This window comes from Lytechinus pictus, chromosome 12, assembly GCF_037042905.1.
Source record: "Lytechinus pictus isolate F3 Inbred chromosome 12, Lp3.0, whole genome shotgun sequence".
Taxonomy (NCBI): domain Eukaryota; kingdom Metazoa; phylum Echinodermata; class Echinoidea; order Temnopleuroida; family Toxopneustidae; genus Lytechinus; species Lytechinus pictus.
This window is the reverse complement of record NC_087256.1, coordinates 4,717,619-4,745,214: the sequence shown is the minus strand read 5'-3', so window position 1 is coordinate 4,745,214 and position 27,596 is coordinate 4,717,619. Positions and strand designations below refer to the sequence as shown.

General features: G+C 35.9%; 1 protein-coding gene across 3 annotated transcripts; it reads right to left on the bottom strand.

Moving 5' to 3' along the window:
• Positions 1 to 25,805, bottom strand: LOC129273402 (fidgetin-like protein 1). 3 transcript variants are annotated; one of them, XR_010295254.1, is made up of 19 exons: positions 25,620 to 25,805; positions 19,242 to 19,458; positions 18,453 to 18,538; positions 18,065 to 18,118; positions 17,409 to 17,491; positions 16,144 to 16,705; positions 15,620 to 15,741; positions 14,866 to 14,966; positions 13,432 to 13,497; positions 12,287 to 12,425; positions 11,677 to 11,777; positions 11,177 to 11,256; positions 10,722 to 10,792; positions 8,393 to 8,554; positions 7,219 to 7,438; positions 4,125 to 4,225; positions 2,835 to 3,404; positions 2,339 to 2,734; positions 1 to 666 (listed from the first exon to the last, which is right to left on the bottom strand). XR_010295254.1 is itself a non-coding variant. In XM_064107485.1 (17 exons), the coding sequence occupies exons 2-17, from the start codon at positions 19,406 to 19,408 to the stop codon at positions 3,279 to 3,281; spliced, it is 2,241 nt and encodes a 746-aa protein (XP_063963555.1). In that variant the 5' UTR covers positions 19,409 to 19,458; positions 25,620 to 25,775; the 3' UTR covers positions 1,336 to 3,278. The 3 variants fall into 3 exon arrangements, 1 of the variants encoding a protein (XP_063963555.1); XR_010295255.1 differs by having other exon boundaries at positions 1 to 1,020; positions 2,448 to 2,734; positions 25,620 to 25,784; XM_064107485.1 differs by lacking the exon at positions 1 to 666 and having other exon boundaries at positions 1,336 to 3,404; positions 25,620 to 25,775.
• Between the last annotated feature and the right edge of the window lie 1,791 nt (positions 25,806 to 27,596).

Below are 27,596 nucleotides of genomic sequence, written 5' to 3'. Positions count from 1 at the left end.
CTAGTATTCACTTTATTAAATAAATTCAGCAAAATTGCAGCAATAGCAAAACTCTCATCATCATCTCTTTCATTAGATAATTTTTATTTCATTTCCTTGACAGAGATAAATATTCTATCCTTCACTCAGAGGAATCAAATGTGACTTTAATATTCATTTTGCCTTTTCCACTAGGTAGTGGAAAAGGCAAAATGAATATCGCAATTATCTTCTTAAAAATCATTTCAGGAGCAACAAGACAGTATTTTTTTTCAAACTCTGTCACTTTATTTCTTCACTTTATTTAGAAGTTCATGTTATTCTCTTTTTTTGATAAGTTTACTTCTCTTTTTTTTTAAATAAGTTTTATAAGTTTACAAGCCTAACTGAGTTAATGCAAACTATGGCCCAAACCAGACAAGGGTGAAGGGTAATGTAAAATATAGAGACATTATCAACATGCAATTGATTGTTTCTTTTTCGACATAATTTACCATAGACATACAACTATGCTTAATTGCAGGATTAATACTGTTTATGTTACTGGGCCTGGTTTAGGTAATTTCAATAATAAAAATAATAGGGTACACTGCATAAGATAAGGGTGATAAGCGACAAAAATAAATTATTCAATTTAGAATTACAATCTACTTTCCATCTCAGAAATGATTTTTGTTTAATATCTGCCTGTCTGAGCTCACAAACACATAGCAACCCTTCTCAAACTGAGTCCATCTTAAACTAAACTTTTCTACAGGTACCCCTTTTGGGGTGCCTGGATACATTACCTAGTTTTCTATTTGTATTTCTCCTTACTGAAATAAAGTGCACTGCGAGAGCAACCCTTTAATTTAATGTAATTTCCTATGTTAATACTGTATATTGTTTATTGTCTTGTAATTCTTTTTATTTGTAATTCATGTTCATTTCAGTTTGTACTGCGAAACATGATGTTTTTAATAAAATCCATTTATCTATCTATCTAACTATGTAGTACCACAAGTACTGCTTTCCAAATTAACCACTCTTGGACTTAAATACCTCTTGCTCTATGCTTGCTTAAAAGGTGTGAATTTCAAATGTTTCATTCTGCTTGCCTGCAATCAATCTTGACATTCATTGTAATGTTTTAAGTCTGATTTTCTCAAAATATTTCACTTTCGGACATTCTTGGGTGGATAAATATGAGCCCAGCCTCTTCAATTTGGATATATGCCAGAAACTGATAGAGAGTCTGGGAATACAAATGCAAATAGACAACATAATAAACACAATTACATGTAGTAGATGAGGTTGGCTAGTAACTTTATCAATAAAGTTAAGTGTACCAACCATAACAATGTGTCAGAAAATTACTATTAAACCACTGAGGGAGATATCAATTGAACATATTTAGATGCACTTTACATAATGAAGTGACTGACAATCATGATAAAATATAAGAGCTAATATACAGGGATACTCCATTAGATCCTGGTCTGGCCATTCAACCATTGTTATTTAAACGAAAGTTTTCATCATGTTAATGTCATCACATCCTTATAGGTCTGATACCATCAATCAATTCTGGCATAAATTATCAGATATGGCATCCATTTTGATACCCACATGAAAATATACTCACATTTCATTATGTCTGATACATTCAGATAAATCTTAATGGACTTGTTTATTGTATTTTAATTGATGGTTCTTAACATGTTGAATATCATTTTGAATGACCTTGATTTTAAAATTAATGTTAATGACCAAAATAGAATTTTGAAAAAGCAGTGTGGAGGCTACTCACTGAATAGACAGTTTGAAACAAGGGATAGACCTAATGGTAATTTTTGTGTAATGAATTTATATTTTCTGTCCAGAGTGGTTACAAAATTTTGTCTGATGAATGGTAATGTTGATTAAAGCTCATCAGAAAATAATTGCAATATATCTCAGAACATTTCTTTACTCTCGGCTAAAATTGACATAAATGTTGTTGAAATTATTCCATTGTTCCTGAGTATAATATAAATATCGACTGGTAGATAATGATTCTCCTGAAACTAACCCAAGGATATAATGCCAATAATGACGGTGACATCGATGTGCAAGGTGCAGGAGTGTCAGGTGAGTGGGTGATGCGATTAGACAGTGGTAGGGGTTGATTACAGTAAAGGAAGAAAAGGTACATAATTATAAAAGGTTCCTAAGTCTCTCTCCCCTCTGCACTGCCCCTTCTTTCTTTATCTCTTCCTACCCCCCCCCCATACTTCTCTCTCTAATAATGCTTTTATTAAGCTTAAAACGAATAATTCTACTTTCATTTAGAAATACAATGTATTTTCCATCTCAGAAATGATTTATGTTCAATATCTGCCTGTCTGAGCTCACAAACATATAGCAACCCTTCTCAAACTGAGTCCATCTTAAACTAAGTAGTACCACAAGTACTGCTTTCCAAATTAACCACTCTTGGACTTAAATACCTCTTGTTCTATGCTTGCTTAAAAGGTGTGAATTTCAAATGTTTCATTTTGCTTGCCTGCAATCAAACTTGACATTTGTTGTAAAGTCTGATTTTCTCAAAATATTTCACTTTTGGACATTGAAATTGGACATTGAAATCCATTGCTGCTCGATCTGAACCCAGCATTTTAAATTTGGATATATGCAAGAAACTCTGCACATTTCCTAGAAGCCAGAGTCATTATTATTTGTTAGGCATCACCTGTGCCTTGGAAGCGGAAACTGAATCACGACTCACAGATCTCTCCTTCCGCTCACAGACTGTTTAGGACTTGCAAAACAATTTCATCATTACTTGTATGATAGTTGTGAAAATAGGAATGTTAAACTTGCACTCCTGCAACCACACTTGGACTTCTTATCAGGTTTCAAGGTCTGACTTTCCAATGACAATTCAGACTTCTAAACCCATCTTTCAACACTAGGTGTAAGGTCAAGGTGCTCACTTTGAACTTCTGCAACAATACTAAACATTCCAGTGAAGATAGATGTCCAAGTGTGACTGAGCTACATTCTGAGTCGTATCCCAACTAGGAGCAAAGTCAGGAAGCTCATTTTGCACTCATGCAACCAAACTTTGAGTTCCATTCTAGATAGCTGTTCCAATCTGATTGGGCAATATTCTTAGTTATATCCCATCTTACCAAACTAGGTGTAAAGTCGGGAAGCTCATTTTGCTCTCCTGCAAACAAACCTAGCATTCCATTATAGATAGCTATCCAAACCTGATGACTGATCTTCACTCGTTCCACATTATGAATAGCAATCCATCTTTTCACATTAGGTGCAGCTCATTTTGCACTTCCGCAACCAAACTTAGCATTCCATTCTAGATAGCTGTCCAGGTCTGACTGAGCTACACTAGGTCTCACATTTTGAATAGCATCCTGAAAATCCCCATGCAGGATTGGTCTCACCTGATCAAAACACAAACAAACATAATGCAGGAGTCAACGGTTGGATCGCCACTATGGACAAGCAATCAGAAGAATACTAGATTTCATGAGGATTCTTTCCAAAAACTCTAGATTTCGTTCATGATTAACTCAACAAATATCTATATTCACCTTTTTTCTACACCTCTTGACTAATTTTTATATACGTATCATATCGTCATCTGATTTTATGAAATAAGGTACCTAAGAAGAGGAAACGATGTGTCTGGGGTAGTAATTTGCTTCAACACATTTTTTTTTCAATTATATGAAGTGCCATATAAAATCAGAATGTTATTATAATTAATTCCCTGAGGATAAAATGTTTGTTGACTTGAAACAATTTTCATTAAATTTAGATTACATTGATCACGATCAATCATAAATATCAATTGTAATATCAATAGTGAATATTTGTGTTACAGGATCCTGAATAGAATTCCACAGTATACACTGCAAAAACTCCGGTGTTGATTTAACACCAGCCCGGAATCTATATATGTCCACACCAGAGAAGTGTTAAACAACACCAGTTTGGTTTTGGTCTAACACCAGATATGTGTTTATACAACACCAATTAGTTTTTATACAGCATCGGTTTGATTCCAAACTGGTGTTATTTCAATACTTCTCTGGTGTGGACAGATATATATTCCGGGCTGGTGTTAAATCAACACCGGAGTTTTTGCAGTGTAGACCTACCTGGTCTGCACTAATGTGTTGTATATCCATTCCCTGTATAGATCGTATAGGCCCTAATGCTGCTTCTCTGCAGAGGTTGGCCATGTCTGCACCAGAATAACCTTAACATACAGATAAATCACAGTACAACAGAACAGAATGACTAGTCAACTGTGAATATGTCACAATGTATTCCTAGGTTGCATTGCTCATCATATAGAATTAAAGGGATACTCCGGGCTGAAAATATTTATATCTAAATAGAGTAAAGTTCACAGAGCAAATTGCTTAAAATGTCATCAAAATCGGATAAGAAATACTGGTAACAAAGTTATTGAATTTTAGGTTATCAATATACAGTATAGCAGTTATATACACATTGTCATGAATATTCATTAGGTGGGCTGATGATGTCACATCCCACTTTCCTTTTTCTTGTGTTATTACATGAAATCATGATTGTTTCATTTTTTCATACTTGTGTAAATGATGTGTCTCCATTATGATGAAATAAAGTGCAGCAATAAAATAACTAATGCACTTAATCAGTTGTCAATCTAATTGTTTTAGTTCTTTAGAAAGTCAAAAAGGGGCCTAAAAATGCCTCCGACGAAGATTCTGCTAGGATCGAAAGCTTAGGCCCCTTTTTGACTTTCTAATTTACTCCATTGGCTCTCTTTTATTAGATAAGCAGTTTTCAGCAGCTTCTTTTTGCCATTGTTTTAGTTCTTGGTAGAAAAGCTTTGAATAAACCTAATTTCATATAATATAATACAAAATAACAAGTGGGGATATGTCATCATCATCCCACCAAATGAATATTCATGAAGACATGCCTAGATCTGTTGCACCAGAATAATGCAAATCTTTGAAATTCAATAACTTTGTTATGTCATCCAATTTGATCAAATTTTCAGCCTTACTCTATTTATTGAGATATAAATATTCCCAGCCTGGACCATCCCTTTAATGTTTATTGTTTGGACTCAGTACAAAGAGAGACAAGATATTCAGAAAGCTCCCCCTCCCCTAAATGTTAAATGTTAAATGTACCGTACATAATAATGTTTCAGAAAATTACTATTAAAACCACTGAGGGAGATATCAATTGAACATATTTAGATGCACTTTACATAATGAAGTGACTGACAATCATGATAAAATATAAGAGCTAATATACAGGGATACTCCATTAGATCCTGGTCTGGCCATTCAACCATTGTTATTTAAAAGAAAGTTTTCATCATGTTAATGTCATCACATCCTTATAGGTCTGATACCATCAATCAATTCTGGCATAAATTATCAGATATGGCATTCGTTTTTATACCCACATGAATATATACTCACATTTCATTATATCTGATACATTCAGATTAATCTTAATGGACTTGTTTATTGTATTTTAATCGAAGGTTCTTAACATGTTGAATATTATTTTGAATGACGTTGATTTTAAAATTAATGTTAATGACCAAAATAGAGTTTTGAAAAAGCAGACTGGAGGCTACAGATAACTCCATGAATAGACAGTTTGAAATAAGGGATAGGCCTAATGGTGATTTTTGTGTAATGGATTTATATTTTCTGTCCAGAGTGGTTATAAAATTTTGTCTGATGAATGGTAATGTTGATTAAAGCTCATCAGAAAATAATTGCAATATATCTCAAAACATTTCTTTACTCTTGGCTAAAATTGACATAAACGTCGTACAAATTATTTCATTGTTCCGGAGTATTATATGAATATCGACTGGTAGATAATGGTTCTCGTGAAACTAACCTAAGGATATAATGCCAATAATGAGGGTTGACATTGATTTGCAAGGTGCAGGTGTGTTGGGTGAGTGGGTGATGCAATTAGAAAGTGGTAGGGGTTGATTACAGTAAAGGAAGAAAAGGTACATAATAAGAAAAGGTTCCTAAGTCTCCCTCCCCTGCACACTGCCCCTTCTTTCTTTATCTCTTTCTACCCCCCCCCCCCCCATACTTCTCTCTCTCTCTAATAATGTTTTTATTAAGCTTAAAAAACTAACTCTACTTTCATTTCGAAATACAATGTAATTTCCATCTCAGAAATGATTTATGTTTAATATCTGCCTGTCTGAGCTCACAAACATATAGCAACCCTTCTCAAACCAAGTCCATCTTAAACTATGTGGTAACACAAGTACTGCTTTCAAATTAACCACTCTTGTTCTATGCTTGCTTAAAAGGTGATAATTTCAAGCATTTCATTCTGCTTGTCTGCAATCAAACTTGACATTCGTTGTAATGTTTTAAGTCTGATTTTCTCAAAATATTTCACTTCTTGACATTGAAATCTATTGCTGCTCCATCTGAGCTAAGCCTTCCCAATTTGGATACGCAAGAAACTTGGCACCTTTCCTAGAAGCCAAAGTCATTATTATTTATCTAATGCACTTAATTAGTTGTCAATCCAATTGTTTTAGTTCTTGGTAGAAAAGCTTTGAATAAACCTAATTTCATATCATATAATACAAACGAACAAGTGGGGATATGACATCATCATCCCACCAAATGAATATTCATGAAGACATGCCTAGAACTGTTGCACCAGAATAATGCAAATCTTTGAAATTCAATAACTTTGTTATTTGTCATCCAATTTTGATCAAATTTTCAGCCTTACTCTATTTATTGAGATACAAATATTTCCAGCCTGGACCATCCCTTTAATGTTTGGACTCAGTACAAAGATAGACAAGATATTTAGAAAGCTCCCCCCTCCCCTCCCCTCCCCCCCCCTTCCTCCCCTCATCGTGAAAATCTTGATGGCATAAAATTTTACACATTTACAGAAAAGTAAAGAGATTTTGAGCTATTCCCTTGACAGGATCTTATGGATTATGTGTTTGTGCAGATAGAAATTATTTTCAGATGAAATGCATTTTAAAACCACAAAGGAAAATGAAATAAATTACCATCAACATCATCATCACTGCCATAATCACTGTCCTTGTTGTCATTGCCCTCATCATCATCATAATCCCCACCATCATCCTTATCATCATCATAACTGACACCAACTAAAAAAACTAATTTCCAGAACAATGAGGATATAAAAGTCCCACTCTCCTGTACATGTAATTACCTTCTGTATTCTGACAAATCCTTTCCAAGTCATCGTCATTTAGTGAATTGCTCTGCTGGGAAAGGAGACTACAGACAATCTGCTTCCTCGCACTGGAATCTGGTAAGGGGATGTAGAGACGTTTTACAAGACGTCTACGGGCCGCTTCATCAATCTCCTGAGGGCGGTTTGTAGCACCAACGATCAGGAGCCGTTCATCTGAGCTGGTTGTTGCTCCATCCTGACAAACAGATTACAAAACTCTTTAGAGCTTTTATGAAAAGATACATGTATCATCAGACATACACTTATATCCTTTTTGTCATGGTTTTATGATTACCAACAACAATAAATGCAACCTCTTCAAATTTGCTTCAACTAAAAGAAGGTAGGAATCTTATTGTCCCACAATTTCCAAGTCAAAGAATAAAACTGAATTGTATCTCCTTTATTTCCATACATGCATATAATGTTTATGAGGGGTGAAGACTAAGAAATAAAATGACACGGGAGTGGCATGTGTACTTGTAGCAAGCTTTATGACAAATCTGTCACAGTTAACTTAATACATGCAGTATCCAATATTAAATGAAACATCAAGATTTGATTACCAAAACAGGGTACAGGGAATTAATAATTATATTTATTAACCCATATAATTGGAGCATAAAAAGCCTACTTTAATGAAGGATACCACTTGCAGTGACTCTGGAACATTGTGATCAAAGGTTAGGAGAGGCAAGTCATTATGTGTTAACAAAGGCTCGTTCATCCCCCCCCCCCCCCCCTTTCAGAGCAGAAAGTTCCAGGGCCACTGAAGGAGCATTAGTGATTTTCTCTTATAATATAGTATAGCGCGTATCACATTATAAATAACACCTCTAGGCGCTTCCAAAGGACTTAGATATTATTACCCCGGCTGTAGCTCAAGCAGCCTTCCAGCGCTCAGTGCATTTCAAGGAATAAATTCCTGCCAGGTACCCAAGCACCTCACCTGGGTTGAGTGCAGCGCAATGTGGATAAATTTCTTGCTGAAGTAAACTATGCCATCACTGGGCCACAACACTCCACTGTCTAATACTATCATACCATTTTTGACATACAAGAGGTTGTACATAAGGCTTTGAGTGTAACATCATGCCATATCAAAGTGGGTCAAAGTGATCACACAATTGAGCAAAGATTGTACTCTTACCAGTTGAACTAGGAATTCAGTCTTGATTCGTCTGGAAGACTCATGTTCATCGTTGGATCGTTGTGAGAGTAAGGAATCGATCTCATCAATGAAGATGACGGCAGGCTGGTAACACCTAGCAACAGCAAACAGAGCCCTAACCATCTTTTCACCTTCACCGACCTAAAAACACATAATAACAAAGTAAGCTTACTCATGTACCAATTTACTCTTCGTTCGCATCTATGCACACCCACAAATGAATACAAACAACTCATGCCACTGACAAAAGAACCAAAATAAAAAGGGCTAAATTTTTTTGGAATGGTAAGGAGAAAAATTTCATAAAAACTAATTTACTACGCTTTATTTCATCAGTAATCTAATCAATTTATTCATAACAAGAAAGCCCAAAAATTCCACAAGTTTCCTCCTTTCAAAATGTTCAGATAAAAAGTTATGACCACATAGAAGGGTTCACTCTGAGCTGCTAAATAATGCAACACACAGGGGGGGGGGGTAGGTTACGGGTCAACAAACAAAGACATAGTAATCGAAGCCTTTATAGTTGAAGACCTTTAAAATATGTAATGGTCAGTTTCAAGGGCATACCATGATATTACTATGCATTTACAATTAAAATATATAAACATGCAACAAAATATATGTGAATGTTTCTGGAATCTCTTCTCTCATTTTTTCTAATTGGTCTATTTTGCAAATTTATAAGAAATAGACATTTAACCCTAAAAAGACTGGGGGGGCTGATTCAGCCCCCCCCCTTGACATTTTTCGCGATAAATCTGTAACGCGAAAAGCTGGCGCCGCACAGTTCCATTACTTTTTTCTTTCAAGTCTTGCGCAACTTTTGAGACCAAATTTGCGACACCCGGGTACGTGGTTCCGAAATTACGCAACATTTTGTAAGTGCATGTCGACCCGAAATTGCTCAAAAACGTGAATTTGTGTACAAATCCAATGCAAATTGTGTTTTTAGCTAAAATTCATAAATGTATCATTATTTTCAATTTTACTAATCAAACTCAATTAATTTCATCTTGTTTATGGTCAAAATAAAGTAGCGGACGATTTCCATTGAAAAAACAATAAAAAACAAAAAGTCGAAAAACAAAGAAATACATAAGAAATTTTAAAAACAATAAAATACATAAGAAAAGAATTGTGATATTGAATTTTTTTTAAAGAACATTTGATCAGAATCCTTCAAAGAGTCTGTGAATCAAAAATTGGCAGTTTAGAGGCCTTATTTAGTTAATTAGAGCAAATCTTTGATTTTACGCATAAATTAGCATAATTAATGAATTATGAGATTTTTCGGAAAATTTGATCCTACAGTCTTGGAGATTATGCCATGGGTAATGCACGTGCCAATTTTCATCGTGATCGCGCGGTCGACGGCCGAGATCATAGGGGGGGGGCTGAATCAGCCCCCCCCCCCCAGTCTTCTTAGGCATCAAAATAGCCCAGTCTATTTAGGGTTAAGGGTCAAATTTACAAAAGCATGCCCCCATCCAAAAAAATGAAAAAGGTGTAAATTTCACACATGGATAAAGAGCTACAGAAGGGTTTTGTAGACTGTTTGTTGCACACATGTAAAACAATGATATAGTTATCTACCTTCTTTGGATTACAATATCCCTCACTTTATTCACTATTTTCACACAGTTTCTTTGATGATATTCCATAAATCAATTATATTCAATTTTGTAAAAAAAGTCTAAATTTCTGTTGTGAGAACTTCCAAACTGCTTTGGTATCACTAACCAGCAGCATTGATATGTAATCCCTTTTCTAATGCAATCAGGAAGGGTGTTTCCCAGAGATTTCAGTATGACTTAGAGTCGCACTTAAATACTGAGTTGCGTACGGTATGAATGGCTTGACCACATTGGTCAGATCGTGATATGCGCATTCGCACTACTGCGTATCTATCAATAAGATCGCGCATTGCATACCATGTATGCATCGGCATTTAAGTGCGACTTAAGTCATACTTCAATCTTTGTGAAACACCCCCACGATGAAATTCAAGCTAGTCTATGAATTGAAAACAAGTAGTTTGCAATAGTAGTAGCGAAAAATTGCATTTGTAGGTGCTGTGAGAAAGTCTGTTCACATATGGATCAAGGTGTGATCAATAGAGGGCCATTAAAACACTCTTCAGCTCATCTACTAAGGCCACTAATGGGAAACAGAAAAAAATTGTCACTGCATATAGGTGGTCTTTGTAGACAGGTGGCCACAAGGACGGGTTTGATTGAATATGACAAGGTTCCCACTCTCCTTAATCCAGGATTTCATTCTCACATCATACTTTTATTGTACTCACCCACTTTGATGTAAGAGATGATGCACTGATACTGAAGAATGTTGCTCCTGACTGGCATGCAATACACTTTCCTAACAAATATAAAATTCATGTAAACCATTTCAATTTCTATTTGAAGTCTCTTCATTAAATATTGAATAGTAAACTATAGGATGGTAGAAAATAAATATGATATGGAAGGCAATGTACCACTTCATTTTACTATATACCAGGTAGATGGTATATCCCTTTTATGCCAATTCATGAGTTTTCTAAATAAATGACTGGTCAGTTGATGCTCATGCGACAAAATATAATTATTCACTATATTTTCGAGGCTAAAACTATTTGGCGCTCAATGAAACATTGAGCTTGAGCAGTACTCCCCAGTAAAACAAAGTTATCAAAACTCTAAAGATCTCTCTCTTAATCTTTATGAATAAAGAGGAAGTGAAAAATAAAATAGTGATTCTCACCAATAAGGGTTTTTCCAGTACCAGGAGGGCCAAAGAGAAGGAGGCCTTTTGGAGGACCTCGAAGACCGGTGAAGATATCCCTGAAGTAAAGAAACAAAAGAAATATACAGCACATATATAAGTTCAGCTTTTGTGTAATGTATGTGCAACACATGAATGACATAAAACTGGATAATATGCAATGACTCTAGATCTCGATATCATAACTTGCAAAAAAATAAGAATTGTATGACAGGGATTACTATTATCTAAACATCAATATATAACTTCCAACACAAAAATGCTGTAAATCACCAACATCAAATTTAAATTGAATTTCCATTCACAGGCATTTGACTTAGAGCCAGAGTTAATAACCTCCTGAGAAAAGAGAAGTAATGGAAATAAGCAGCAAATACTAAAAAGAACAAAAAAAAAAACATGTACACATCCAAAAGTTTTAAACTCTTAAACATGTGACATAAAGAGAACTAGCACATATTCATAATTCTTAAACTTACGGTCTAAGCATGGGCCAAACAACAATCTCTTTGATGGTACTCTTCGCAAACTCTAAACCAGCGATGTCATCCCAATGGATCGGTGGTCCATGATCCATAATCTGAAAAAAAAGGTATTGACATTCACACTCAAATATTAATATTAATCCGCTTTAATATAGCGCTTAACACATCGGAACGACGTCTCTAAGCACTCTACAGAAATATTTCATATATATTACCTTTTTACCATCTAAATACCTTGATCTAAAGTGGTGAGTAGTGACAAAAGTACAATTATTTAAACAGCCACTCATTTGAGATGTTATGGAGAAAAGCAGGCTAATACCGGAAGAGAAGTCGGTCATTCATGTCACTATAAAGATGCACACGAGAAAAAGCCATGATTTATTGCCTTACTGTACGTTAAAAAATATTGTGCATTAAGAGGAAGACAACAGTGTTGCAAATTAAAACCGGAGTCACAGATTCATCCATATGATGCCATCAGATTACAGTAATGCCTTGTTAGGGTATAAAATCAGGACAATGACACGACCCGCCACATTTGGCTAACTCTTAACCTTTCTAAATGTCGTAGTTTTGAAAGTTTCCTATTGAAATATCTCACCTCACTCATGACTAATTCCACCATCTTTGGGTCAATATTCTTGAGTCTCTCATCTGCTGGTTCTTGAAGGTTGTTGTTATTACTCAGGTTACTGGGCTGATGACCACCACTCACGCTTCTAGATGGAGCTTTATACCCACTTAAATAAAACAAACAGATTATTATATCGTCTAGCATTCTGTCCATTCATGCAATATTTCTCTGATGACCATATTGAAAAGCTTCAGGATGTTCGTTTATAACTCCACATCAAATCTGAGCTGGCTTTGATAGATGGGATAAATTGTGTAAATGAGATACTTTAGTCCAAGAATATCTACATGTAGGAAATTATAATATTAGATGACCACATTTGTGGAATACATGCAATTATTTTCTATATAGAGTGTTATAGTGATGCATCAAAATGAGCGTACTGAACAATGTCCTGAAATCCGACGAGTATCACATGGGCTACTGTACAGAACTTGATGTTCAATATGAGACCATATTCAGCAGTCTAATGCACATGCGCGAAAAATATAAGGTATACAATAATCAATGCAATGCTATCCGCAGCACAAAGCGCAATGATGTCATAATGAGCTACATGTAAGTCGTAACTACCAAATTGATCTTATGTAGTGAGGATTTATATTAACTGATTATGGTAAGTGAAATGACTTGCTCAATCAAATTTTCCTTTTTTGAGAGGGGGAGGGGGTGGGATATAAAATAATAATCATATTGGATGGCTTTAATTTCATGGAATATCAGAAATATTCCATTCATTAGGGCCAATATTCTACTCATCTGCGATTCGTGGTATATTGGCCCTAACTCTTGGAATATATTTGGTAGTCCATTCTGAAACAATCCAATATAAGATAAATATTGTCATTTACCATTTAGGCAATATAATCTAATCATTATCTGTACAAAAACATCTGAGCAGGTCAATTCTCAACTCACATTGGCTTTTCCTATTTTTAGGATGAAATCACTATAATTGATCGTAGAAAATTGCTGAATTGAACATAAACTTTTTGTAATCCTACTCTTCATGATCAATTAATGATTAAAAGTCAAATGTTCCTCGGTTCATCTGATATTCCATTTGGTGTTTAAGAATACATTTAGAATGATTTGAAATGAATTAAACTTACCCAACATTATTATCAGCTTCTTCTTTATTGAGTACGGGAGGCACAAACTTGCTGTTTGGTCCTCTCCTGGAGAAAAAGATATAACACTTTACAACTTGCTTTAAAAAGCATAAGGTCACAATATCAAATATGAGAGCACCACACCTATTCATGTGAAGCACAAACAGTGACATATAATTGCACATAGGTCCTGCATATGGGAATCCAAATAAATATCAAAACGTTATAAATAAATAATTAATTTGTAAAATATCATTCGACACCAATTAAAATTGATTGCTGATAAACTTTTTTTTTAATCTATGACAAAACTAAGACCTTTATAAAAAAAAAAACCTCATATTTACAATAAAGGATATAGTTAAGACTAAATTCCCACTTTCACCATGCCTTTACCCATAAAGGTGTCATTGCTGATTGGTTTTATATGAGCCTACATAACTACACAGAATTCAATCCCTACCACAACACACAAGCAATGCATTAAATTCTATCATACTGTACACTGAAGAAATTAAAATGTTAAGTGCCTTATTGGTACCACAGTATTCATGTGGGGTATATCTTTAAATAGTCATAGAGGACAGTCCGGACGATCTCACTCCTGACAGTTCTGAATAGGTAAACGTGTCAAGAATACTATGACCACACCAACAAACACTTGATAACTTTGAATTTATGAAAACTGTAGTATATTTGAAAAATCTCAGATTTTTCCCCTACTACGTAGCACTCTCTGTGGAAGTAAGAAGATACTGGGTCCTTTCCTCATGCTAGGAAACATCTTTTGATGCAAGTGCATTATCATATAGAAGCCATTGGATTCACTACAAACAAATAGCTCGGAACACACTTGGCAATGTGATATAAATCATTATTATCTAGAGTTTTTGCTATACATTAAAAGCGCATATTTTGGTCTGCATCAATTGCCCATTCAATACCAGAATGTATCCATAAAAGGACTAAAATCAAATGAATATCCCATAGGCTCCTGTACAAAACTTTCTCTCAATATGAGACCGTATTCAACCGTCTAGTGCCCGTGCATGAATGCATGAAATATACAATGCATATAACAATGAAAGCAATGCGATGCACAGCATAGAGCACAAACGTACTCAATGATGTCATAATGAAATACATGTAAGGTGCTTGTCAACCACCCAATTTGATCTTATAAAGTGATGATGCCAAATGTGGTGACACGACTTGTTTAATCAAGTTTCTCCCTTATTGTATTTTTTGGGGGTGACATAGATATTGGATGGCTTTATTTCATGGAAAACAGAAATATTCCACTCGTTAGGGCCAATATTCCACTCATCTACGATTGAATATTTCTAGTATTCCATTCTGAGCCATCTAATATAACTACTTCATTGCCTAATAATGCAAACTGTATTGTAGAATGGTATACAAATTTAAACCAACCTTGTTACTCCTAAGACCTTCCTATTTGTGCCATACCCAGACGAAGATGGGCCGGAACTGGGGTTTCCACGGTTACCAAACTTCTTCTGATTGTTAATATTCTATAAAAAAAAGTGGTGTAAATGGAAAATAACACAGACTTACAGTGGTTTCCCCTAAAAATTAAAATATAGTTGTTGTTTTTTTTGTTGTTGCTTTTTTGTCATTGCAGAAGTACCCCTTGAGGGCTACAGCTGTTGTTGCAGAAGTACCCCTTGAGGACTATAGCTGTTGTTCAGTTGTGGAAGTACTCCTTGAGGATGTTCCGCAGTTTATGTTTGTGTGCATCCTGACCTCTACATGTTTTACTCTATGCATGTTGCATTCACCATGATATAACTGCTGATTTATCATCTATATGTATAACCTAATATTTATGTTTTCTGCATTAAATCTGTCTCAGGGCAGCAATCAATATATAACATAGATAGCATATTGTTACATGTTGTCAAAAATAATATTGTGACTTTTGTCATATAAATCTTTTTGAAAAAGATCACATTTTAGTCATTTTGTGAACAATGTGGCAAATATGAAATTGAAATCCCCAATAGTAACTTTTACAAATCCATAGTACTTTTTTATTGTTTGAAAGATTTTCTTAAAAATTTCTGCTTCTCATAGTTTTCTTTTAACACAACTTCTTCATTTTGGGATGGATAGCCCTTGAAATCTGAACTGTATAATGAAGAAAAGAGGAAATATTTCAAATTACCAGTTGGTCTCTGGCACTCTTGAAAGCTCCTCCTCCAAGCTGCCCTCCTCGTCCTTCATTCTCCTCATCATCTGATTGCTTTGGGCCTCTGTTGTATGAGTTAAAGCATCCTTGACGACTCTCTACCAAAGACATAATATATTGAACATATATAAGTTTGTATAGAAAGGCTGGCATTTTCAGAGACATAGAAACTAAATATACTTGTATATTCAAAATTCTGTTAGAGATTAGAATTTCCAATACATATAGTATTTATTTCCATAGTTCACCTTATAAAGATATTGAAATTACTCATAGACTGCTTTGCTTGGGAGGCCAGATTAATCATTCATCATCCCCCCTTCCCTGCACAGGTAGTTTCAAATGATATATCAATCATATTTTTTGTCCATGAACATTTCAAGTTGCATGTGGTTTAGATACTATTTTTCAGTATCTTTGACACTTAATTTTCAAAATAATAGGATGATAAAATAACAATTCTTTCTTTTCTCCACAATCTCGTATCATAAGTTACATACCTGAAGCTCCAAGTTTCCTCTTCAGTGACGGCTGCCCATCGCTTGATGGACCATCCCCCATACCAAGAACACCAAGGTTTACCATGTGTGAGGTTGGGTCATACCCCATTGACCCCGCCCTGTTTGACCCCATAGGGGTGTAACCCCTCTGAGCCTGAGGAGGGGGTGCCGAAGGGGCAAGGCTGTGATGAGAAGGGGGGCGGTTTCCAACCAACACAGATGGACGTGGGAAGCTGGACATCTGCTGTATCGGAGAACGAGGGTTACCCTGAAGGGCGTCTCTTGATGGAGCAAAAAGGGGTGTAGGATTCCTTGATGAGGGCGCCGAGTTGACAAGGGGATTGGATGAAAGTCCACACGACGTTTGAGAGTGACTCGGAGGAAGTGATGCAGTCCCTGATGTCTGAATGCCCCTTATGTTGCTGGTAGATGATGCAGGATGGCTGGAAGACGGTGCTTTCTGTTGCCATTTTGAGGTAGTTGGTGGAGCGGGTTGGTGTGTTGCCCTAATAAGACTCTCAGCATCTGCCCTCAAACCGTCCCTTGCCATCTCGTTATATTTCTAGGTAGATAAAATAAAATATATTTCACCAATCACTTAAATTCATGCATATCAAACTAATATCAATCAAATATAGAAATAATATATTTATAAAAATAAACAAGTATGTAGAGTCAATCACATAATTCTAGAAATAATGTACATACAAGAATGTTTACTCTATCATTTATAAAAATATTTCAAACTGATATTAACTATTGAACTATTCGAGATAAAAAATAAAATTGCATAATTTTAAAAGAAAATGTATTTTCCTTATGTCAAAGTATTCTTATTGGATTCCACATTTACTGCCCTTTCATAAATATTGTGACAAATGTAGTAAAGAAAAAAATAATCATCTGTATGTTAACAAAATGATCTAAATTGTTGAGTCTAGAGTAGGTCCTTCACTTAATGAAATTCAGTCTTTCAAGAAGAAATGTAATATGATCGGAACATCAAACAAATATTGATATTTTCATATAAATCATTTTTATTTTAAATGATGAGAGATGGCTTAATTACGATTAGATTTAATTTATCTCCAGTCACCAAATCCGTTATTGAGATAGATGTCTCTCTTCTAGTTTCTTCTCTATCTTTTTTTTTTATTTCAAATTCAATTTGAACAATGAATACAAAGGCAATATTCAGGGGAAACTATTGATCTAGAGAAAGTAAAATGAAAAAAATGATAAAGATATAACAACAACATGTATACCTTTGATGCAGTAAGAAGATTTTTAACACAATCCATATTCCTAATGCTATCTTGGGTTAATGATGATCTCCATTCACTGCTTTCTATAAATTGAAAGAAAAAATAAATGATACAAAAATGAAAAAAATCTGATTTGGTAAATTCTTTCAAAGCTGAATGTCAACTGCATTATAATTGATAACAAGTCCACACATTACAAAATCAAGCAAATTACATAATATAAAGATCATGAAATTCATTACAAAAGTATGCTTTGTCAAGCCTTTGCACTAAACCAAATTGACTACAAGTATGTTAAGCATGACTCAACTGTAATTACCCACAACAAATAATAATAGAACAAAAACTTCATCATAGCATCATTTGGACTCATATATGCGAGTTATTAAAATGGTAAATGGAACTTCTTCAAACATGGAATGTTTTGAAAGTTTACAAGTTACTACTACATACTGTAATTGCAAGCATTTCATGGATCTTAAAAGATTAGAGCAGGCTGAAGTCTAATCATATAATCTGGAAATATTTTGCACAAAGCAATTTGTGAAAGCTTACACTGACACTAGCTTTCTTGCATCTAATTGGATGAATAGTACATCTGTCACTGAAATATCACTGACATAATGCCTTATAAAATGCTTCTAAATCAGACTTACCATTTGGATAGTTTGATGACAAGGCCAGAGCTCCCTCAGCAAAATTATTGAGCCCTGTATTTAAAAACAAGAAAATGAAAACAATCCCAAAGGTAATGGAAAGTACTTTATCAGGTACGTCCTGTTATAGTTAGCATCTTGTCTCCATCAAACACATCTGTATCAAGAAACAGTTTTACAAACTCATTCTTGAGTTCCAAATTCCCATATCATTCGACTCAGTTTTAAAAAATTGGTTTGTCATAGTATTGGTCTAGAATAAAATGAAACATCAAATTCTTACTATAACTTCAGTATATGCTTTCACATGAATTGCGCAATATAAACGTCTCTATAAACTCCAAATGTAATTGGATATCTTAAAAACAAGGGAAAAATGTGTACATACCTGTCTCTGGATTGCTACAATCAATGATGGCAGAGTACATGCTGGTGTAATGTGTTTTCAATCTGGCTGCAACATCATCAGATATACTAAGATAAATAGGAAAGACACTTTGATTATCTGCGGAGGGCCAACATGGTGTTATTTTACGGTCAAGGATAACACACTGTTCTTAATGCATTTAACATTTCTTGAAATCTTAAGCAATATTATGTAGTTTTTAAGTTTGACCATCTCAACCTTGATATATAAACATTTGAATGCAAATATCCTAAAAGAAAACAAATGTTTGTCAGTAGGCACATAGTAATGCAGATTTCATGCTTCATATTTCTTTCACATATTATATATTTTAGCAAGCATCTTGTACCCTTTCACCAAAGAGCATGCATTTATCATTGGACATTTCTAATTGCTATCTGAGTTAAAAAATGTGCAGTCCATTGTTTTGTACTTCCTCCTAAATCAAACTATTTGTGAATTCAAGTCATTTTCTTTCATTGGTTACGTCATCATTGGCCAATGATTGAATACTTGCTTTGAACAAAAAATAAACACAGAATCTGGGTGACCAAATTAAGAAGACATTCACAGCTATCTGAGTAGTAAAGATCTCTATAAAAAAACCTTAGACCCTACTGATTTCAACTAGCCAGTTGCACATATTATTGTCATACAAAATATTCTCATGTTCATTTGCCTCTTTCCTCTTTCACTCACAAGAGCTGCTGCTCCTATGCAAAGACTAACCGAGATTAACATTGTTAGAAATGTGATACAAGAGGATATTACCATTTGGTAACAGAGGCAAAGTTGAGTTGATTGAGTATCCCCCTGAGTGCTTCAGCCTTGTCTGATGCCTTTGATTCTGTAGAATTCAGACGAAAGGTACATCTCTGCAACTTGTTCAGAGCAAATTCTTCTCCTTCCTCGTTTTGGTTCATGTCGATGTCCATCATTTGACCTTTGAGTTTGATCCAGCTTGAATGTGCAATTTGTCTGAGGAAATCTATGAAGACATAAAAAGAAAAGAAAGAAATAATGTATTATGTGAGGAAAACAATTTACCCTGACTCAGTCTCAGGACTTACAGTGATAGGTGTATCATATGACTCACCAATACATAGACTGAAGAGCTTGGAGGCCTGTACGTACAGACAACGTATTAGCAGTAACGTTAGATCTAACATTCGGCGGAAACCCGATTTTCCGATCGTTTTTTTTGTACATAAAATGTCACATTATGAAAAAGAAATCACATCCATATTTACGAAAAAATGTTTAAAATTCAGAAATATCGTACCTTAGACCGCAGTTACCGCTAATTCCTTTTAAATGATGATTGAAACATCGTCATCTTCTATCCTTTCGTTGGTCAACGTAAGTTGCCATCTTTGATGACGTCATCATCCTTACAGACGTATTTACCAGTCGCTATATATCGCGATTTGTGCCGCTGCTTTGCGCTTGTAGATGTGCGTGCGTTCGGAACTTGTCGCTCGCACTGATTGGCCAGGATATCGAAAATTTAATCGGAAAGCCTTGATAAAAGCACAACTCGTTGACGACTGCCATTTTTTCCTCTCCGGCAGAAAATTATAAAAATAAGGAATAACTCATCGGTAACGTATATTTTATAGAACTTACATAGTATCTAAAGAAAGATTAGAGTCTAACAAAAATAGTGGGCCTTCGCGTTCAAGATAATATCAAGTCATTTAGAATCTAAAAGAAATTAAAATCTGGACAAAACCCGTCCTCCGAATTGCCGACCAGATTACACATGCAGGCTCGCACTAAGACACTACCGTCGGTGAATGGGGATTATAGTAAAATGTCAGAAATTGTTGAATAAATCCCCAGAAACGACGGTTATTCCTCTCTAGGCACTGGCATGGAGCTCGATGCAAATTTTTGCTTTCTTTTATAAAGAACTTTTTTAAATCACAATTTAATGAATGGCAATTTGAAATAAACCTGCCACTGCCAGGGCCTAGGCCAGCTAGCCAGGGCAAACTTCTTTTTCAAATTATTTCTAGGACTAGCCCACACTCTGATATTATCTAAAAATAGGATTGACCACTGATAATCTTTGCTGAAACTATTTTTTTTGTGGAGTGTGGAGCGTTGTGGCCCAGTGGATTAGTCTTCGGACTTTGAAACAGAGGGTCGTGGGTTCGAATCCCAGCCATGGCGTAATTTCCTTCGGCAAGAAATTCATCCACATTGTGCTGCACTCTACCCAGGTGAGGTGAATCTGAATGGGTAACCGGTAGGATTCATTCCTTGAACGCTTTAGTGCCTATTAATATGGCGGCTTAGCTACAGCCGGGGTAATAATATGATACCAAGTATCAAAGACAAAGCGCAGTTGAGTATATGCACAGGTTCCGGGACAGCCCGACCACCGGACAGCCCGACCCTGGACAGCCCGACCCGCTGCCCTGGACAACTCGTCCCGGTCGAGTTGTCCAGGGTTGGCTCTGAATCGGACAACTCGACCACTTGAAGTCTTCTTCAGAATTTCATGATATAAAATTTCAAACTTTACTTCAAAAGTATTTTCCCACATAATCCATGTTTCTACAATACATTCTCGACAGAAAATTTGACATTTCAGTGTATTTTGAGCTATTTTGAAAGAAAATAAAGCGGGTTCCCTTGCAACGAGAATATCTTGACAATCCGATACCGCCGCCGGCGAGCTGTGTTCATGGTCTGCAAATTTGAGTTGATTTTTCCGTCACTTGACATATTTTAATGGTGAGGGTGTGCTATTTTGTATTTTCATATTCCATTTTCACATTCTCTGTACTTATTTAAAGTTATTGCATTTCACAAAGTTGATACTTAATGCAAACTTTTGGAGATAGTTCACCTGGAAAGGGCACCGATGCGGTACCGCCTCGCCGGCCAGCTGGGCGGCCGGCTGTGATGTGATTGTGACTGAGTGTGGCACTCGGCTCAACTAGCTATGAGAGGTCGAACTTACTTATTTTAGTTAATTTCCGTCTCTTGACATATTCCAATGGCGAGAGTGTGCTATTTTTGTATTTTCACACTTCTTCCACTTATTAAAAAGTTTTTTTAAATGTCACTAAGCTGATTATAGGACAGTGACTGCGTGGTTGGAATGCGCTTCCCAAAACCATCCTTGGCGTCCCTTTTTGGAGGCCTTCAGGCCAGGGGGGCGCTTCCAACCAACATCTAAACCAATTGAGGAAATAGATTTGAAAATGTCTCAGTATGTAAGTTATGAAGTTTACAATATGGAATAGTTTATTGAAAAAGAAATGCATTCTACCGAAATTGAAAAACTTAACTTTTTTTATCAAAATCTAAAACTTGCTTTTCGTTATCGAAAAATATGTCTCTCATTTTTTACCTGTCGGTTTTACTGTCACAGCTTTTTTTAATGCAACTTCCAGTGGAATCAACAGGTCTTCTGGAGGATACCAGCACTTGGGCTGGTACCAACCTAAACCCGGGATGAGGAGAAGAGGTTTCATAGGCCTACTCGACAAGCGATGGCCTTTCCATTTCTTTCACGAGCAGAAATAATACCGAGTTCCAATGACTTGGGCATCAGAGCGGCAGTCCCTTGATCGATGAGGTAAATACAGCTTCTTAGATACAAAAATAAATTTTTGTGAACTTCATGCAGGCATATCAAAGTTCAATTTTTATTTTTTGGTAGTTCCAACTTCTTTAAAAGAAAGAAAGGACAATTGAATTGAACAATAAATTTTTTTCTTTTTTCTTTTATACATTGTTTGAATTGAACAAAAATTAAACTTATTTGTTCTTATATACATTGTATAAAAAAAAAATTCAAAATTGTTTCTTCTTAAAAATGTGAGTAACCACTACAATTTTAGGTAAAGTAGAAGTTGTAACATTCTAAATTAATTTTAGGTATGTAGAGGTCATCATGTGTAACATTTATGTTATATACATCTTCTAGATGATACCACGTATCGTTCAAGTGGGTTTGAAGGGGAAGTTCACCCTGACAAAAAGTTTATAGTAAAAACAGCAGAAAAAATAATTTAAAAATATTTGAAATTACTATAACATCGTCAATAATATGGCCAGTTTTTGTATGACAAAAATAGATGAGGGAGAGTTGAAAATCCCTCCAGCTAAGTTAGGGATCATGTAATTGCCATGGAAACCAAATATAATAATGTATAACAGGTTGTATATTCAAGTGCAATTGTTGGATGAACATTAATTTATATTGGCACTAATGTAATTTTAAGATTGTCCTTATTGTTAGCTTTACGTAGACACCAAAAGCAGAGGATATTGTTCCCAACTGGAATTGTGATGATAAATATGACTATGCTATAGTCATATTTATCATAATAATATATTTGGTAATGTCATGCTATTTGAAATTTTGAACCAGTATTTAATTTATGTGGGATATAATATCTTTTATATACACTGAAGTTCAATATGTGTTACTATGTAATTTTACATCTGATCAAGTTTACCTTAATGTTACTTAATAAAAACCGCTTAACTCCAAAGAAGTATTTTTAATATTTGTTCTTTCACTATTGTGTATCCTTTTTCTCGCTGAATATTTACCTTTTAATGAGAGCTGTGGTGACGGGTTCCATGACATTTGCTCTGGCAACAATTGCTCCGCTGTAAATTCCACACCGTAATCTTATGAACAGCTTCAACCACTAAGGCCTAAACCTAACCTAAAACACTTTCACAATTGCTCGTGGGATCGTTTGCAATCACTTGGTCACAATATATGTTGCACAGAATCGCAACGGTGAACGGTCGTAAGCAGTCGCACCACCAATTGTGAAAGGGGCTTTAGACAAAATTAAGCCCGGGGCAATTGTCGCAGGAGCAAATGTTGTGTCACATGGTAAGCAGATGGAGATAATTGGAGAGATGAAGATGGGGGGTGGAGATGAGGAAAGGTGGGATGGCAATGATGAGGAGTGATGGAGTTGAGAGGGGTGTGGATGATGAGTGGATGGAGATGATGAGTGGAGGGATGGGGATGATGCAAGGATGGATGGAGATGATGCGGGGAGGGATGGAGATGATGTGGGGGGGGGTGGAGATGATAAGGTTGAGAGATGAGGATAGAGATAATGAGGTGAATGGAGATGATGTGGAAGGGTTGACATAAGTAGGGGTGGAGATGAGAGGAGGGATTGAGATGAAACAGGGATGGAGATGCGAAAATGGTTGGAGATGACAGGAATGGAAATAATGGGGGTGATGGCAGGAGGCGTGGAGAAAATGGGCTAATATAGATGAAAGGGGAGGGGGGGGTGATCATCATCACAAACATCATTCCTCCACCAACTTCATCATCATCAATATCATTACCATCATCGTCATTATCATGACATCATCACTACAAACTTCATCATTATCATTGGCGTAATGAGCGAAAAATTTTGAGGGGTAAGATATGGCACAGCATCATGCCAAAGTTATTTTTTTTTAATTATGAACGAGCAAAAATTTTGACATTTTTATTACACAAATTCTAGTTTTTGATAGATTCTGACATCATACTAGAACTCTTCTCTCTTTCTTTTCTCTTATATTTTTTTTGTATTTTATCTCTCTCTTTTTTTTTTTTGGGGGGGGGGGCCTCTTGCCCCCAAGACCTTGATCCCCCACCACTGTATGCCACTGTTCATTATCACCACCATCTACTTAATCATTACTATCGTCATAATCATCAACACCATTAGCTTCATTGGGAAACAATGGAGAACTGCAATATTGTCATTTAACCGCGCGCAGTGCAGAAGCAAAATTCATATATATAAATTTAGAGCAAGAGTGAAGGAGTTTCTCTTTTGAGAAAAAAATAAAGAATCAAAAGAAAAACCCACAAAGCTACCTTTCTTCCCTTCGCTTTTCCTTTTCTCCTCTCTTTTTTCTCTTCTTTTTGGGGGACTTTTTTTGGGGGGGCGACCGCCCCCACCGCCCCCCCCCCCTGGCTACGCGCCTGACTCAATGTCCTATTATCAGCTTAGACTAGTGACATAAAAAAAACTTTTTGATAAGTGGAAGAAGTGTGAAAATACAAAAATAGCACACTCTCGCCATTGGAATATGTCAAGAGATGGAAAAATTAACTAAAATAAGTAAGTTCAACCTCGTACAGCTAGTTGAGCCGATTGCCACACTCAGTCACAATCACATCACAGCCGGCCGCCCAGCTGGCCGGCGAGGCGAAGCACCGCATCGGTGCCCTTTCCAGGTGAACTATCTCCAAAAGTTTGCATTAATGATTAAGTATCAGCTTTGTGAAATGCAATAACTTTAAATAAGTACAGGGAATGTGAAAATGGAATATGAAAATACAAAATAGCACACCCTCACCATTAAAATATGTCAAGTGACGGAAAAATCAACTCAAATTTGCAGACCATGAACACAGCTCGCCGGCGGCGGTATCGGATTGTCAAGTTATTCTCGTTGCAAGGGAACCCGCTTTATTTTCTTTCAAAATAGCTCAAAATACACTGAAATGTCAAATTTTCTGTCGAGAATGTATTGTAGAAACATGGATTATGTGGGAAAATACTTTTGAAGTAAAGTTTGAACTTTTATTTCATGAAATTCTGAAGAAGAATTCAAGTGGTCGAGTTGTCCGATTCAGAGCCAACCCTGGACAACTCGACCGGGATGACTTGTCCAGGGCAGCGGGTCGGGCTGTCCAGGGTCGGGCTGTCCGGTGGTCGGGCTGTCCGGACCCCTATGCACATAGTAACTCACTAACTGCGCTATATTAATGGACATATTATTATTAATAATAATATTATTATTACCCGGTAAAAAAAAAGGCGGTATTACTAGTCACTAGGGGCCTAAAAGCCCTAATTGAAAAATAAATGTAAAAAAAGAATATCACTTGTAGTCCTAGGTCGACACTATCAGACTCAAAATCGATGATTTGAAACCCGTACCTATTCCCGTGTTCACTGCTTATTCTAAACGTCACAGCTGCAGTCCCAAGTATACCCGAGCCGCGGCCCGGAACGAGGGCCCGCACCCCTACTCCGCGTGCCGCTGCCGTGGCGGCCGGAACAAAGTTCGACTCTTTATCACACGGATCAAGCTCGTGTTCAGCAGAATGAAGGAGATCGAGAATGAACACCCTTGTTTTCTTCTTACCTCTTTCTTTTATGAAGTCAAACTTGAAGTCGATGTTATACGTCAGGGAAAACACAGGATTAGATACACCTTGGCTTAAGATCTGATGGATGACACAAATCTTGACTTTTAAAACCGATCGTCTCTCACACACACCGTATTCACATTACGCGCGATTGAGAATCTAGGGGAAATCCCCTTAGATTTAGTTTCAGTCTGAAGTATTTAAAGTTTCCTTGTCTTCTTTGGCAAAATAGTCCGGAAAAAATATTCTCATTTTTGTCATCAAATATTCAATTACAGCAATTCATCCCGATTGCATTCACATTAGATGTTTCTTATCTTTCTCTTTCCTCATGTTTGAATGATTTAGAGAACAGTTATGAAAGAGTGTCAGATGAGCTAACGAATTGAAAATGAAATGTTAGACTTTAGAGCCTATATACACTCTAAAAACAAATCAGTCAAAAATGACTGGTTAATAGGGTCAGCTGGGAGCAACTGTTATTCTAGTCATATTTGACTATTTTCCAGTCATATTTTACTAGAATAGAGTTATTTCTGACTAGAATATATGTCAGAAATGTGATTATCAGTGATTGCCATATCAGTTGCTCCCAGCTGACTACTGGTCTATAGTCAATTTGACTGATCTGTTTTAAGAGTGTAGAGAAAGGGCCGGCCTACCTGTAAAAATTGGCTCTGGGCCTCAACTTCAGACCTGGAGTTTAGATTAATCCTGAGTTCAGAATGAGAGTCTACAATAGGTCCGGCTCCTTGGCAGTCGTTTTTGTAAACTTCAGGCGCATATAGTAGCAGCGCCCCCCCCCCCCCCCCCCCCACCAAAAAAACTTTTTAAAGGAAAAATCCCCGAATAGCTTTAATACTGTGGCCGGGGAAATAGTGTGAGTGGAAGAACTTCGGCAGCTTTCCCATAAAAGTATAATTACCTAATCGAGAGTCTCGGATATCTATTGAAGTTACTTTGATTCCCTGTTTGGCACTTAATGCTCAGGCTATTCATACTAGAGCAAGGCATTGCCCCGAGCATTGCTTTCTCTCACATTGAACCTAAAGAAAAAGATGTAAAATTCGAAATCTGATGAGTTAGGACTTTTTCATTTTGTGAAAGCAGTTATGCCTTAGAGCATGTCCTTTTTTTTCTTTTTTAAACAAGTTTACATCTAGTTAGCAATAATGCATATAGCATTTCCATTCATTTAAAGGGCAAGTCCACCCTAGAAAATTGTTGATTTGAATCCATAGAGAAAAATCAAACAAACATAATGCTGCAAATTTCATCGAAATCGGATGTAAAATAGGAAAGTTATGACATTTTTAAGTTTCGCTTATTTTTCACAAAATCACTCACTATATCCATCACTCACTATTTCTTTTGTTTTTTATTGTTTGAATAATACAATATTTCATTTTTTACAGATTTGACAATAAGGACCATATTAACTTAACCATAAACTGTTAAAATAATGGTAATTCCACATGTTCAGGGAGAAATAAAACTTAATTGTTTCCCTCGACAAGGAGGAGAAAATTAGAATATTTCATATTTCATACAATAAAATACAAAAGAAATAGTGAGTGGGTGATGTCATCAGTCTGCCAATTTGCATACCAACCAGGATGTGCATATAACTGTTTTGTGAAATTTAAGCGAAACTTTAAAATGTCATAACTTTCTTATTTTACATCCGATTTTGATGAAATTTTCAGTGTTTTGCTTGTTGGATTTTTCTCTTTTTTTTTAATCAACTTTTTGTTGGGGTGGACTTGTCCTTTAAAAGCAGGATAAAAGATCGAGCATTGTAGATTGAATACTTTGCTCACTAGGTGCCACAGCCGGGGATCGTAAGAACCTCGGACTTTCCATGTATAGGCGCCTTAGATCACTTCCCTTTTCTTAAATGGACTATTATTTCGTTCAGTTCTCCCGGTACATTTATGTTTGTTTTATTGTTTGTTTCAGGGTGTATAACATAT